At 46.3% G+C, this 16,011-nt stretch overlaps 1 protein-coding gene across 1 annotated transcript; it reads left to right on the top strand.

Annotated features, from left to right (window-relative positions):
• LOC107518384 (olfactory receptor 476-like) lies at positions 1-1,993 on the top strand. The gene is given in 3 exon segments (XM_036221667.1): positions 1-28; positions 31-67; positions 1,048-1,993. Coding segments are annotated over 3 exon segments (1,011 nt in total).
• The last annotated feature ends 14,018 nt before the right edge of the window (positions 1,994-16,011 follow it).

The following is a 16,011-nucleotide window of genomic DNA, read 5'->3' as shown; positions in this document are numbered from 1 at the left end:
ATGACAACCGCTGAGAAAACTTCCATAAACATGAAGCCCTTCTATGTAGCATAAGGAGGCAGACCAGGTGAGATACCTTACCTCCAATTATGACCTGAAACTGTGTCCTGCGCTGGACCCCAAAGCCACAAACCTGGCATGTCCTACTGTCTTCAGTTGTTCCTAGCTAACACACAAGACCATGGTCCCTCGGTTGCAGTTTGTTGAGATGCAGTTGACATACTTACCATAGCTCCCAGTTGTGCCAGTCAAATATTTTTCTAGTTAGTAGTAAATAACAACACAGACTTAATTTTAATCTATTTTATTTCATTTTTTCTCCGTGGATTATTACCTCTGTCAGCACAGAGGGATCAGGAAAGCTCTATCTCTTGGCAACTAACTCATCAGGATGCCTCGTTCAAAGCATCAGCGCCTCAAAAGCTAGGACCAACCGCAACTGGGCGTATTAGTTCCTGGGTGGATTAGGGGCTGATGTAACAAAGTACCACAGACTCGGGGACTTAAAGCAAGAGACATTTATTCCCCCATTGTTCTGGAGGCTAGAGGTCCAAAATCAGGTGTTGGCAGGCCCATCCAGGGTCCCTCCCAAGCCTCCTCTCCCTGGAAGCCCCAGGCGTCCCTTGGCTGCTGGCAGCATGACTCCACTCTCCGCCTCCGTTGTCCACCTGGCCATCTTCCCTCTGTGTCTTATCTTCACATGGCATTCTCCCCGCTCTGTCTCCACTTTCTCTTCTTATAATAGGACACCAGTCATATTAGATTAAAGGCCCACCCTACCAGAGTATGATCTCAACTTCATTACTTATGCAAACCCTAGTTCCAGAAAACATCACATTCACAGGTACCGGGGGTCAGACTTCAACATAGCTTTTTGGGAGAGACATTTCAATCCATGACACTGGGAGAGAGGACTCAGTCACTGTGTCACCCTACATTCTGATGACATTAGTCTCGACTGCCCTTGTCTCTGGCCTTGAGAACTGATATTTTTGGGGCCTTCGTCCCCAGATATGGTCAAAATTGCCTTATTTGGTCTCCCTGCAGGGACACGTGCACCACAGTGGAGAACTGCACCCAGGTCGCCTGGTTCGTCCTGCGGGGGCTCACAGAGCAGGAAGGGCTCAGGGGCCCCCTCTTTGTGCTCTTCTTGTTCATTTACGCAGTCACCCTCACGGGAAACCTGGGCATGATCACCCTGATCCACACAGACCCACAGCTCCACACCCCCATGTACTTCTTCCTGAGCGTCCTCTCCTTCACGGACTCCTCTTTCTCCACAGTCGATACCCCCAAGCTGCTGGAGAACTTCCTCACCTCAGGCCAGTCCATCTCCTTTGTGGGCTGTGTGGCCCAGATGGCCCTCACGATTCTCTACGGTACTGCTGAGTGTCTGCTTCTGGCCATCATGGCTTACGATAGACTTGCCGCCATCTGCTATCCTCTCCTCTACCATGCCATCATGTCCCAACGTTTGTGCATCCAGCTGGTGGCAGCCACCTATACAGCTTCTGTGGCCAATTCAGCTTTGTTGACTGGGTACATCTTCCAGCTGCCCTACTGTGGCCCCAACATCATCAACCACTATTTCTGTGACGTCCCCCCAGTGCTCCAACTTGCCTGTGCTGACACTGCTGAGGTTGAAACCATCGTCTTCATAGCTTGTGCCCTGATCATCCTCTTTACCATCAGCATCATCCTGGTCTCCTACGCCTACATCCTGGTGACTATCTGCAGGATGCGTTCCCTGGCGGCTCAGAGCAAAGCACTCTCCACCTGTGCCTCCCACCTCGCTATCATCTGCCTCTACTATGGCACCATCACCTTCATGTATGCTCAGCCGAGCTCTCCCAGTTCCACCGATCAGAACAAGTTTGTGTCAGTCTTCTACACTGTGGTCATCCCTATGCTGAACCCTCTGATCTATAGCCTGAGGAATAAAGACGTCAAAGTTGCTTTAAAGAGGAGGTGCCTTGGCAAGCTGCCTTCCTAACCAAACGTGAAACATTCTACCCCCAGCCGTACCACGGTAGCCAGAACACAAAGCATGGATAGTATTAGCACTTAGACAGAGCAAAATGTGTGCCAGCATTATTTTAAAGCCTTTACACAGGTCGACTCTTTTAATCTTCACAACCACCATATGAAATGGGCACTGTAATTATCCTTTAGGAATCTGAGGCACAGAGAGGCTGAGTAACTGGCCCAAGGTCATCCAGCTAATCTGAGGCAGAGCCAGGATTACAAATCCAGGCAGTCCGTCCCCAGACACCATGTTCTCAAACAATATGCTATATTGCCTCTTTCCGATAACTGCATCTCATAGACGGACAACGGACACCATTTTTCTTAAATTCCATGTATCAGAAGGAGTACCTGGATCATAATATTATAAAGTGGAATGGGAGGGACCATAGGCTTTGAGCCAGCACACCTGAGTTCGCGTTGCCTCTGAGTGACGCTCTTGACATCTGTGTGATGTCAAGTCAAGGTACGCCACCCCCGACCCTTGGTTTTCCCAAGCGAAAAGAGACTCTAACACCCATATCAACTGGTTATTACGAGCTTCCCACGAGGGTAAAAGGGCTCAGACAGAGATGGGCACAAACGAATATTCACACACCATTAGTTTCCTTTCTTTCCTAAGGAAACCTCCCCACAGAACTAAATATTCTTATACGTCAATGTTTTTTAAGAGTAAATCCAGATTATGTAGCTGTCATTCAGTAGCATTTAACTGAATCACAAGAAGTTCTTCCTTTTTCGATTCTCTTTTTTTAAACTCTTCTCATTATGTCAAAGTAGAAGTCTACTTGTACTAGTTTGCCTTAAACCTTCCTTTATTCAGTCTCCCTTTTTAACAGAGAGAGCAATTCTTTGCACTTAACAGTAAGTAGCTATTGCTTTCATTTTCATTTATTATGTTACTTTTCTTATAATTCTGATAAAAAGTATTTTGATTTTAATTAATTTATTTTTATTGTTAATTTTCGTTTTTTAAATTAATTTACTTATTTTAAGGTGACATTAGTTAACAAAATCCAATAAGTTCCAGCTGTACAAAAAGTATTTTAAAATAAATAATTCTTGAAAACAGTCTAATATTTTGAAAAATGGCCATATAGGTGATATACAAGACAGAATATCACAAAGGAAGTGAACAGAGGGCTTGAGAAACACTGATATATTGGTTCTTTTCAAAACATATTCGCATTTATTCTTTTATTTGATCTTTATCAAACTCTGTAAGATTGGCAAGACTGGTGTTATTACCCCATTTTCCAGAAAATCGACCCCCCCCAAAAAAAAAAAATCTGAGAAGTTGAACCAACTAGCTCTAGGACGCACTGGAAGGCCATAAAATAGCTTAGAACAGAGAACCCAGGTGTCCTGAGTCATGATGAAGTGCCCTGAACTCACGTCTTGAATTCATTTCCAAAAGCATGACTGTCTCGACCTTCTCGTCTACAGTTTTCTCTCCTTCCCTCCAAATGTCCCTCCTCTCATTCAAACACATGGAAAAAACACACCGAGCTCAATCCCTCCTCTTTTGGGAAGCCCCATCAATCGCCAAGTATTACCTTCCAATCATAGTAACTGAAAACTGATGACAGCCGTTTAAACTCCTAAGGTTTATTAGGAAGAATTCCACGTGGATGAAGGAGAGAAGTTTCCCAGAAGAGGTTACATTTTAGCTGGGACGAGAATGATGACAGAGATTTTTCGGGCTGACAAAGGGACCAGGGAAGTCATCCCCATGCTTCCTGAGTTGGGTGAGAATTGCATGTATATTTTTAAAGGCTGGAAATGGCTCAAGCTGGCGTGGAGGCTCCGTGAAGGCAGTGGAGGTCCAGGTGCCTTCTACCCTCCTGTCCCAGCATTTTTAGTGCAGAGCTTCTGTTATGGGCTGAATCGTGTCCTGCCCAAAAGTCATATGTTGAGGGCCAAATCTCCCGTACCTCAGAATTTCACTCTGTTGGGAGACACGGCCTTCAAAGAAGTGATTAAATTAAAATGCGGCCATGAGAGTGAGCCTGAATACAATGTGACCGATGTCTTTAGAAGAGGACACTTGGGCAATCAAAGAAACATGAGGTTTGTTCACTGAAGGAGGAGAGACCGTGTGAGGACGAGGCAAGAGGCAGTCATCTTCAAAGGAGAAAGGCTGCGGAAGAAACCGAACTAGCCGGCACCCTCATCTTTGACTTCCAGTCTCCAGAACTGTGAGAAAATAAAGTTTGGTTATTTCGGTCTGTAGTATTGATGCGACTGCCTGAGAAAACTAATACAGCTTCTGTACTCAAGTCTGCCCCTTGACCCGCTATGCCTGCTGAAGCTCTAGCCATCAGTTCAATGTTTGAAGAAGAAAGATAAAGAAATGGAGAAAATTGTCAGCTGTCTATTCCTTTCATATCCTTCCGCAAAACAATCAGTCACAGCCATTGTCTCTCAATGGCCAGACTTAGTCACATGGGAGTCATATGTCTGCAAAGGAGGCTGGGAAATATGGTCACTAGCTGGGCACATTGCCACCTTGACTACCTCAGGTTGCTGTTTTTACGAAAGAAGGGGACGATGAATAGTGGATAAGAATCCAGCCGTGGCCACGCCTCTACTGCCTAGAGCAGAGCATGGCAGAGAACTGACGGCTCACACACAACTCTGTTGTCCCTGCCGACAGGTTGTTTGTAGACAGCACAGTAAGATAAAAGCTTGTAAGTAACATAAAAAATTGGGTGAAATTACAGTGTTAAACTCCATATTCCCATTTACTCTGAAGGAAAAAAAAAACTGAAATGATCACTCCACCATTCTTATGTCCAGCATAGCCATAATCAAAGATGCCCTTTCAGAGAGGACACGGACTCTCCAATTCTCCCTCACCTGTCCAATTTCCCCACCACTCTTTTTAGAGTGTCCGTTGCCTTGCTCTGAGCTTTACTTAATAGTAAACAAAAAATATATATTATATTCACATCTCTAGTAAGAGTGAGAAAACACAAACTTAGAGGTCTACATTTTCAAAAAAACACACACACAAAAAAACCAGCCAGTGCTTTGAACAGCGCCTGGCACACAGAATATGCTCAATCAGTACTCGCTGAATGAATAAAGATTGTATTTATTTGTTGGAGGTGTAGAATATCCCTATAGGTACAATGTGAGCGCCCTCTGCTCCCCTCAAAAATGTGTCCATGTATAAAGAATAAAATCGACCTTTTTCATTCGTTTAAGGTTATCTTAGAGGCCCTTGCAGGCATTTGAGTTTCCAACCCTTGGTTCACAGGAAAATTCTCAACCCCTGAGTATTATCTTTGAAGTCTGTCTCAACCTCACTTTCCAGGAAGCACCCTACAGTTCTCATCAAACATCTACCCTGTGACCACAACTAAATGGCCGGCCTGGCCTGCACGGGTCATAGATTTGCACGTAGGCCTTCCTTTGCTCATCTCTTACTTAAAGCCTGGAATGTGTTTCCTCCATTTCTTTGTCAGCTTGTAAAAAAATCTCTCTGTTAGCATTCTGTTCCCAGCCTTAAGGGCAACCTCTTCCGGAATACTTTTCCAACTCCTACGGATAGAATTCATCGTTCCTTTCTCTGTGCGCTAGTTTACCTTTGTTAAAGAAAAAAAAAATTTTTTTTTGACTATTAGAAACCAAATATTGTGTGCCAAGTGGGGAGAAAAAAAAAAAGTTGTTTCTACGATTAAGCAGAAAGCTCGATCCAGTACAGTCCAGGAAAACTTCAGATTGGCGCACATGGGAGGAAAAATGAGGGAGTTTACTAAAGCCAGAAGGCCGTGGACTGTCCCTTCCCCATGGTAGAAAAGCAAAGTCCCTGGGCATTACCCAGGAGCTGCTGGCACCTGGGCTTTAGTTAGGGACCCAGTGCATTGATCTGGCTTGGATGGAGGTGGTCTTCCTGGGCGCACACGCATGTGCTGTCTGGCTCAGGTCGGGCTGTGGCATCCAGCTGCCTTGGCAGGTGCACGAGGTGCCTGAATCAGGAGGGAGTCACCCAGCGCAGTGTACCTGGTCATCGGTCCAGGAGACCCAGGCAGGGCTGATCATTTATCTCCACAGCAGTGCTCACACGCTGCACTATAAATGTCAGTTTTGCTGTTCTCTCTCATTAGACATGAGTGCCTGCAGTGTTCTGTCTCTTTTAATCTTATGTCCTGGTCCCTCAGCCCCTGGCCAGGTGTGGGATACGGAGATAATGTTCAATCATGGCTTGTTGCTTGGCTTAAATGAGATAATGCACCAAAGTGCCCAGCACAGTGTCTGGCACATAATAGATGCTCAGCAAACTATAGCTCTTGCCAGAAGAACGCATAAGGCCAAATAATGGGCAGGAACCTTTCTTCAAAGGTGAGGGAGGGATGCCTCTACATAAAGCCCAAACAGCTGTAACTATGCAACTTGCAAATCTTTACTTCTTTAAAAATGACTTTTTCCTCTTCTCTCTTTCTCCTTGATTCAAATTGCTTCTTTCTTGTAAGGAGCTGATACCCTCACCTCTGAATCAGCAAGCTGCACATGTGAGCCACCTTCCAACGGAGACAGCAATCTGGACACAGCAGGCGGTCCTCCTTGGCACAGCCTCTGTCCAGCTGTGCGTGGGGACCGGGAAAAGGAGAATCTAGAATCTAGATTTTACTGTTGCCTTTACTTAGTGGAGAAGGTCACAGGGTTGGGAAATTGTAGCCTCAGCCTGCAGGGTCCCAGAACACAGGCTCTGTCCACAGCTCTGAGCGGCCCCATCGCCACTCCGAGCCCTGGCGCTCTGTTCCTGTAAAGCCTCTACTGCCACTGAGTCCCCTTTAAAGCCGCTTATAATCATTTTAAGTGTGCAGGCTTGTGTTCCCATCTGAACAGTAAATCTCTTGAAGGCAGGGTGTGTGCCTTTCAGAGCTGGAATTTGGAATTTGTACTCAGTGAAATCCAGTTGGGAAGTTACCAAATGAACCTATTCTCCAACTCGCAGACCCTGGAGGCCCGGGTTGCTAAAAAAAAAAAAAAAAAAAAAAAAAAATCCAGAGGCAAGTTTACAGTCTTTATTTTCACGGAGAAAACCTATCCGCATCCACCAGCTTCTTCTCCAGGGGCTGACATCTGCCCAACAATTCAGGTAGAGTCTGTTCTGACCAGGAGCTTCCAGTGAGCTTCAGGGCAGATGCAGAAGAAGCTGGGAACAGAGCAGGGAACGTAAATAATCTAGATAAAGGGAAGAGACTGGGTGACTAACTACAGGCCCTCTGGACCGACCCTTCTCTAGATTCATGCCACCCGCCCTGCCCCCGCCCCCACCCCACCTGTCCAAGGCTAATCAGCAGGGAGAGGTCTCCATCTGAGGCAGAGGTCATGTGAGTCACACCTGGGAAGCAGAGTTCCTTGTCTCTCTGACAGGATGAGTTCAGGCAGGCTCCGGAGTGCAGGGGAAGGGCGATGAGTCACCGATGATCAAGGGACACGGAGAAGGGGAGCATGGCACAGAGAATGCAGTTAGCATTAATGTATTGGCTACGTGGAGAGCCAGAGGAGAGAAAGGGCAATTAGGGGGATCGTCTTACAGAAGACTATATAAATGTCTAACCAATGTGCTATATACTTAAAAGTAATAAAATAAAAATTTTTTTAAAAAAAAGAAAACACCAGGAATGCCACTATTGGGGGGTGGGGTGGAGCCAGGGAACAGGAGAGGGCAGAGCAGAGCGGTCTCCTGTGCTGTCAGCATCCACAACTGCCCTGCTGACCCCTGTTCGAGGAGATCAAAGGCCTTTGCTAGGCCCAGGCCAGGGCCTGTCAACCTTGACGCTCTTAACATTTGGGGCTGGATCATTCTTTGCTCTGGGAGGCTGTCCTGTGCATTGTGGAATGTTTAGCAGCATCTCTGGCCTCTACCTAAGATGCCAGTGGCCGCTGCCCCACCTCCAGTTGTGACAAGCATAGATGTCTCCGCACACATTGCCCAGGCCCTCGCAAGCGGCGAGGAAGCCACCCGGTTGAGATGCAGGCCTTGGAGGGCTCGCCGGCTCTTTCGCCCTTTTCTTATGCAGAACGTGGGTGGGGGTTCGGCCGTCCTCATCTCCTCTCCTGCAGCAACTTGGCAATTCCTCCTAGCAATTCCTGAAGATTATTTCTTGGGCCCTGATCGCATCAAGGTTTGACCGTTACTGCTCTCAGGGCAGTGGCAGGAAGGAGTAAGGATTGTGGAGAAGTGATCCATTTCCCGGAGTCCAGAGAGGAAATGGATGAACCAAGACAGCACTGCCCAACAGAAATGCAATCAAGCCACAGATATAGGCCACATGTGTCATTTAAATTTTCTAGGAGTTACATTTTTTTAAATTTAAAGAAGCAGATGAAATTAATTTTAATAACATTTTATTTAACCCCGTGTAGCACTTCTGCATGCATTTAATATTTAAAAACTAGTCATCATGAGATATTCCACATTCCTGTTTTCATTCTAAGTCTTTGACATGCAAGTTTATCTTCCACTCACCGCATATCTCAGTTTGGATCAGCCGCACCTCGAGGGCTCAGTAGCCACATGTGGCTACCATATTGGACAGGGCAGGACTAAGTTTTCGTACAGAGAGTGAGGTTCACGCTGCCCTTCTCCTGGCACCAAGGGGCTCCCAGAGTCCAAGATCTTAGCTATGCAATGAGATGATCTATGCTCCAAGAAGATGTTTGTAACTCAGAGAACGAGATACTCATTTCTGGTGGCCCCTGTGCCATAAAAATCTGTCCTCCCCGCCCCCCTCCCCCAGCCTTGGGCAGGTAAACGCAGCAGCCAGCAGTTTGTCCCTCCGGTCCTTTCCAGACATTAAGCCCTCTACCTTTCCAGCCCACACCCTTTGGCAGGAAGAAAGCTATAAATCCTCTGGGGTGCAGGTACCTCCACCCAGCCTTACACACCCTGCTCCTCCCCCTGGAGCTGTTTGCTCACTGCTTGCCTAAGGCAAGGCCGCAGATCCCCAGGCCTTGTGGACCATTATCATCAGTTCACTAACCCTTCACCCAGTTCTGCTTTCTGGGAGACAGATACCATGCTCAGCTGAGCTGAGCGACTCTCTTCATAGATAAATTCCCACGCTTGTAGACAAATTCCTAGTTAAGGCACCAGACCTAGGATCAGGACCCTTGATGGAGATGTATAGTCCCTCCTTGGGGGTGGGATCCTTCTCTTTCCTTGTTCTGCCAGGATGTGCATCCTTAAATTAAAGACCCTGCAGGAGCTTGGATGGCAAAAGACAGAAGAATCTTGAGGCTGGGACCAGGGAAAGGGAAGAAATTCTAAGATTTTCCAAAATTTTCGCACTGGATATGTTCCCAGATAATCATTCAGCAGCTTTAAAAAAATAAGCAAATAAAGTACTTTATATCTCTAGTATGTGAGACCTGGCAGATAGTAGAAACTCAATAAATACGTGCTGTCGGTGGCAAACACAGCCCACAGCCTCCAAGCGAAGGTCTCTGAGAGGTCTCTGTGTTTGAAGCTCAGCAAGGAATGGCGCCTTATCTGCTCCGTGTTCCAGTGTCTTAATCTTTTATCCACAGAAGCCTTTGTGGATGGCCAGATGGGAGACGTCCGAGCTGGTTCCAGCGCTCTGCCTGCGCGCCAAGCCCGCAGTCCAGACTCTCCGCCCCCGTGCAGCCACGGAAGCCCCGCCCCCAGCGGAACAGACCCTGACCCGGTCACCTTCCCCTGGAGGCCACTGTTCGGGGTCCGTTTTTCCGGCTTTTAGAAGCCTCTGCAGTTCTGACTTTTGGACGTTTCCTTTCCTTAGATTGGAGCTCAATCACATGCTTCAAATGACATTTTTTAAATTTTTTAAAAAATTTTTCCATTATAGTTGACATACCAGATTATAGTAGTTTCAGGTGTACAACTCAGTGATTACACCTTATTTTATGATTAATTTTTTTTTCTGCATTTTTGTGTTTGAGAAGGGAGAGAGTTCCTGTTCCTGCTGTTAGTAAACACTTTGCATTGGGCCCAAAATGCTAAGCCGCATGTCAACAAACTAAAACTCTGCTAAGTATCTATGCTCTGTTCTTCCAGAAAAGGAAGGCCTGGCTCCACCGACCTGTGCTTCCCTGCTCAGTACAACTTACCTGACCCGGCCAAGACGTCCCTCTGTTTCATATAAGGCAAGTAACCCCTCTTTAAGCAATCAGCCAAGGTCCAGTCTGACTTCCTTGATCTTGCTCATTTTGGGCCATCAAAGTCTCTCACTTGCGCAGCTCTTGGGAGCTCCGTTTTATCTGTTAGATCGGATGCTGCCCAATTTTTAAATTGCCAAATAAAAGCCCGCCAGATCACTAAATTGTCTGTGGAGAATTTTTTTTAACACCACTAAGTCTCCCATACTGACTGAAAGCACCTGGCTGACGTACGAATGCAAATCCCTGCTCCGAACCCCCACTTCCTTCAGGGTAGAGTCCAAAGAGCTTCGTGTGGCATGCCAGGTTCCTTGCCATCTGACCCCGGCTGATTTCCTGGGCTGCTGCTCGGCAAGCCCATCCTCACACACTTCACTCTGACGTCACTGAGATGTATCTGTGCCCCCCAGTCAGCCGGGGTCTCTTGCAACGCCTCCATCTACATGTGCTACCTATCCGCCTGCCCCATGCCCCGCCTCACTCCCACTCAACCTAGATAACTCACCCACCATGTCGTTTTCCACAGCGAGCCTTTCTGCAGACTTGAGTCAATCCCCCACTTCCACATTTATCCCCTCTTAGTCCGCCCAAACCTCTTCTCACGGTACATCGTAAGAGCTACCGCCATAGCATTTTTTTGTTTTTAATTTCTTCAGCCGCCAAATTTTCCATGAAGGTGACAGACCAAGGCTTGAGGGTCCTCACCTGCCCAAACCATTGCAAGCTTTGGGAAGGCCATAGCTGTGTGTTCATGTGATCACATTTTCTTGTAAAATTTTAAAAAGAAGATGTTTTAACCACAACTGGTTAAAACCACTGTGTCTTTCCACCTCAATTTCCCCTTCATCACAATTTCCCTCCTGCAGGTTTGGAGGAGCTGCGGGCAATGTGAGCTCCAGCTAAAGGGTAGTCGAGGGAGGAATACACCACACTTATATTCATATGATTGGTAAGTAGTTTTGAATGTAGGTAAATTATTGGTAGTCATCCCGGTGGAGATGGCTTCCGGGAGCCCTGCGATCACCCATTGTACCAAGTCACACAGCATCGACCATGAAAGTGCGGAGCCAGAATTCAGATCCGTGCACCCACCTGTCCTCTCACACTCAGGTGTATGTGGGTTTGAAACATACAGAGCCACACGACAGCCTATGGAAACCTCTTCCAATGATCAAAGTTAACATATAAGTATCACGCAATTTTTAAATTTTATAATGTTTGGTATTGGTCAGCTTTCGAACATTTCTAAGTCGTTGTTCTTTATTTTTCCGTTCATTCCAGGTCATCATCGTTTGCTGTGTACTCTCGTGTCCTTTTTCTTAATGAACCCTCCTCTAAGTGATATAATTGTCAAGCCCCACAAAATGTGGCTTTGTCCCCAAACCTGTCCCCCTGCCACAGCTGACGCAAGTTGGACTTCACATTCTCTCACTCAGAAATTTGGAATTGGGATTTCAGTGTCACTACCACTGTAAGGTGTAAACTCAGGAGCCATGGGGTGATGACGTTTGTTTCTGTGGATGAAGTTCTGCAGAAAGCCAGTATGTCGAGTGACCAGAGACAGAGGTCCTCCCGGTTCCTGCCTTCTCTCTTCCCATGGGGTCTGTTTCAGTTATCTGTTGCTACATTGAAACTATCCCAAAAATTAGCAGCTTAAAACAACAAACATTCATTATCTCACAGTCTCTCCAGGTCAGGAACTCCAGAGCAGCTGAGCCAAATGATTCTGCTCAGTCTCTGCTGAGGCCGCAGTCCAGATGTCAGCCAGAACCCTGGATCCTGCTGGTGGGAACGTAAACTGGTAGAGTCATTGTGGAAAGCGGTGTGCAAGTTTCTCATAAAAGTGCAACTAGATCTACCTTCTGATCCCGCAATCCCAAGTCTGGGTATGCTTCCACAGGAAATGAAATCAGGATCTCAGAGAGATAGATATCTGCTCTCCCAAGCATTGTTCACAATAGCCAGGATATGGAAAGACCTAAATGTTGTCAACAGATGAATGGATTTTAAAATGTGATAGATGATAAGTAGATGATAGATGATAGATAGATAGATAGATAGATAGATAGATAGATAATAGACAGACAGACAAACAGACAGATAGACAGCCGGAAAGAATATTATTCAGCCTTAGAAAAGAAGGAAATCCTGCCATTTGCAACAACATGGATGGACCTGGAAGACATTTTGCTAAGTGAGGTAAACCAGACACACTGGATGGTCTCACTTATGTGTCAAATCGAAAAGTCAGACTCATGGAAGCAGAGAGTCAGATGGCGGTTGTCAGGGGCTGGGGCAGCGGGAGAGGAGGTGGGAGATAGTCAGGCGGCATGAAGTTCAGTTGTGCAGGATGAACAAGTTCTGCAGATCAAATATACAACACTGGACTATAGCTAGCAACACGGTATTTCATACTTGAAATTTGCTGAGGGTAAATCTTAAGGATTCTCCCCCCCACACACACACACACAAACATATACAATACCTATGTAAGGTGATGATCATGTTAATTAGCTTCATTGTGGTGATTATTTCGCAGTGTATAAGTCTATCACGTCATCAACTTGAAAGCCTTAAATATATACAATTGCTAATTTCTAATTATACCTCAATAAAGCTGGGTGAGGGGGTGACGTCAGCAAGAGCTCCCATCATCCCACGGCTCAGCAGGGGCTGGAGGAGCTGCTTTCAGTGTGGCTTGTTCATCTAGTTGCTGGCAAGAGGCCTCCGTTTCCTGTCCTGTGGACCTCACCATGGGTCCTCTGGAATGGTCTCACAACATCCCCCTAAAGCAATGGTACCCGACATTTTCGGCACCAGGGGCCGGTACTCCTATGAGAACCTAACGCCTGATGATCTGAGGTGGAGCTGAGGCCGTGATGCCGGCGCTGGCGAGCGGCTGCAAATACAGATGAAGCTTCACTCGCTCGCCCGTCCTCACCTCCTGCTGTGCGGCCCGGTTCCTAACAGGCCACAGACTGGTCCCAGTCCATGGCTCAGAAGCTGGAGACCGCTGCCTAGAGTGAGTGATCCAAGTGAAAGAGCAGGGGAGAAGTCACGAGGATTTTTATGACTGCCATGGGTTGAATCGTGTCCTCCCCAAAATTCACGTTGAAGTCCTAACTCTCGGTGCCTCAGAGTGTGACCTTATTTAGAGATAAGATCTTCACGGAGGTAATCACGTTAAAATGGGGTCATGAGAGTGGGCCTTAATTCAATGTGATGCTGTCCTTAGAAAAAGGGGAGACTTTGGCCAAAAATACAGACACGTGTACAGGGAAAACACCATGTGACAACGAAAGCAGAGATGGGGACGGATACCCAGCGGTCGCCGCAAACCACCAGAAGCTGGGCGACAGGCACGGAGCAGGTCCTCCCTCCCAGCCTCGGAAGCACATAACTCTGCTGACACCTCCATCTCAGAAGTCCCGCCGCCAGGACCATGGCATGTTACATTTCTTTTGTCGAAGTCCCCCCACTTTGTGCTACATTGTTGCAGCAGCGCTAAGAAACTCATACAATGACCTGGGCCCAGAGGTCACGCAGCACTTCTTCCAGATGCCATCTGTTAGGAGTCAGGCACTAAGTCCAGCCTGGGCTCCACCCCGTGAAAGGAGAACCCTCGGGTGCTCAAAAACAGCACCAGGGCCGCGGGATGCCTCGGGAACCCCGTGATAAATTCCCCTCTTTGGAGTCAGTTTCGGCTGACTCAAACTGGATTCCTCAGTGCTGCTTTATTAAGAACTTACGTATGTGTCACCCTTCTCTGACAAGTTCTTGAGGATAAATTTGGTAACTCTGGCTCCCAGGGATCTGATCTAGAGCTGGGAATATTTGTTTCCCAAATTGATAAATCCATTAATTACATCAAAAATAACACATTATACTTGTCTACCATATTTGTATACTTGTGGCTCTTCCTCAGGGGATATCTACTCCCAAAAGCTATGACCAAGATCAAACGGGAGAAGGTTGCGAAGTTTCCAAAAGCAGGAAATGGCATTTTCTCTAGAGGTGATTCATTCAGTAGATAGCCAACTGACATTTGGCTTTTATACCCTCACAGAAGGGTGTAACACTCTTCACATAACTGTATGTGAAACTTTGATGCTTTCAACAAATATATATGGTCTAGTCATGCTAGACTAAGCACTGGAGATAGTGTGCTATATCCCCTCCAAGAATATACAGCCTCGCCTTAAAATTCTTGCCAGGCCTCCTGTCCCCACTATCTGTGGATGGCTCTGACTGTCACCCATCAGCCTCTCCAGCCTGGGACTTATTCGCTGAGCACCCCCTTTTTCTGAGTACTGGGTGGAACACTGAGGTCAAGAGCCTCTGCCTGTGAGAAGTGGTGGTTCTGGCAGGGACCAGATGGTCAGAGAAACACAGTTGCCTGAAGTTTAATTTTAAAGTTCTGCGAATACTTTTTTCCCTTTGCATGCTGCAGGGGAACTGGGCCAACGACTCTGAGTGGGTAAGAGGAACAGAGAAATGAAAAGCTAAAAATTACAAACAAGGGATGCAATGATACATTCTCCCTTGAGAAATAACTGAGAAGAGACTTCAGGGAGCTGAAGTGGGCGTATGGAAATGATATGTAGAAGTGACAACCTCGCCAGCTCAAACTATTACAGTCCTTTGATTTTATATACCGGAGATCGGTCACAGAGAATGTTCTCCTGGGATCTACTATGTGAAAATATTAACTGCTAATCTCACACACCCTCACTATATAACCGGGTCATCAGGGGTGATGCATCCTTCCACTCTGACCCTTAGTATCTCCTTTTACATGACCGAGTTGAGCACAAAATCTTAAAGGTTTCTTCTGTCTTTTATGTATGTTCTTAGCACAGAGAGTAATAATTTTCTTTGCCTTCAGTAGTTCCAAGAAGCCAATCCTCAGGATTTGAATGCTTCTGGAAAGTCTAAATCATGGTGAATATACGAAGAAAAAAAAAAAGGATAAAAGAACAAAGTTGCGGGAGGAATTAACCACAGAAGAATGGTAGAAAACTAGAGGTGAACCTGGCAAATAGTTATGGAAAACTCCCCAGCATCTACAGAAATGTACAACCACTGGAGGTGCACATAGTACAATAGTAGGTGTATATGAGGTTCTCATTTTTTATTAATTGCTGAACGGAGCCCAACTGAATTCCATTCCATTGAATTTACTCTCTCTATAGCTAGTAAAGGCCCTAGCTCTAGAGGGTCTGATTAGAGTAAATGCCTACTTGGCCAGGGTGTTGATAAAGTGAATCATGCACCAGCCAATGCCTTTTGGGGTGACCCCTGATGTCCCTTCAAACTCTGTGATTCTACCTCTCTATGACAATTTAATCAGATGAGTTTTAATTGAAGTTCCTTCAACTCTCAAATTTTAGGCTAAGCATACCAGAGTCTGTATCTGCAAATCCTGATGTAGCCTGCTCTGCCTCAGCTCCAACCAATTCTTCCCATGTCCGATCCCCAGTCATCTTTTTGGGCCTAATTGAGGGGGTGGAAGAACCCTAGTCCTGTGCCCTTTTTGAGCTGTTGCCATTAGCCGATTTTCAGTTCACTTTTCTGTTTCTTTCATTTTCCCCAAAGTCATTTTCTTCTATTATTCAACCAACAAATATTTATTGAGTGCAACTGTGTATCCTGCTATATGTTTGGAACTGTATGGAATACAGAGCATGCAAATACCTTGGTCCCTGCACCCTAAGGTGCCTATAGTTTGGCTGGAGAAGCAAAACTGCCACATGTTTACTAATTATTTAAATGAGCTTAAGGTAGTTTATAACTAAGGACTAGATGACATCACCAAGGTGACACTGCTGTAGGATT

Source organism: Rousettus aegyptiacus, unplaced genomic scaffold (assembly GCF_014176215.1).
Source record: "Rousettus aegyptiacus isolate mRouAeg1 unplaced genomic scaffold, mRouAeg1.p scaffold_m13_p_5, whole genome shotgun sequence".
Lineage (NCBI taxonomy): Eukaryota > Metazoa > Chordata > Mammalia > Chiroptera > Pteropodidae > Rousettus > Rousettus aegyptiacus.
The sequence above is the reverse complement of the archived record's forward strand: the minus strand, read 5'-3'. Positions and strand labels throughout refer to the sequence as shown.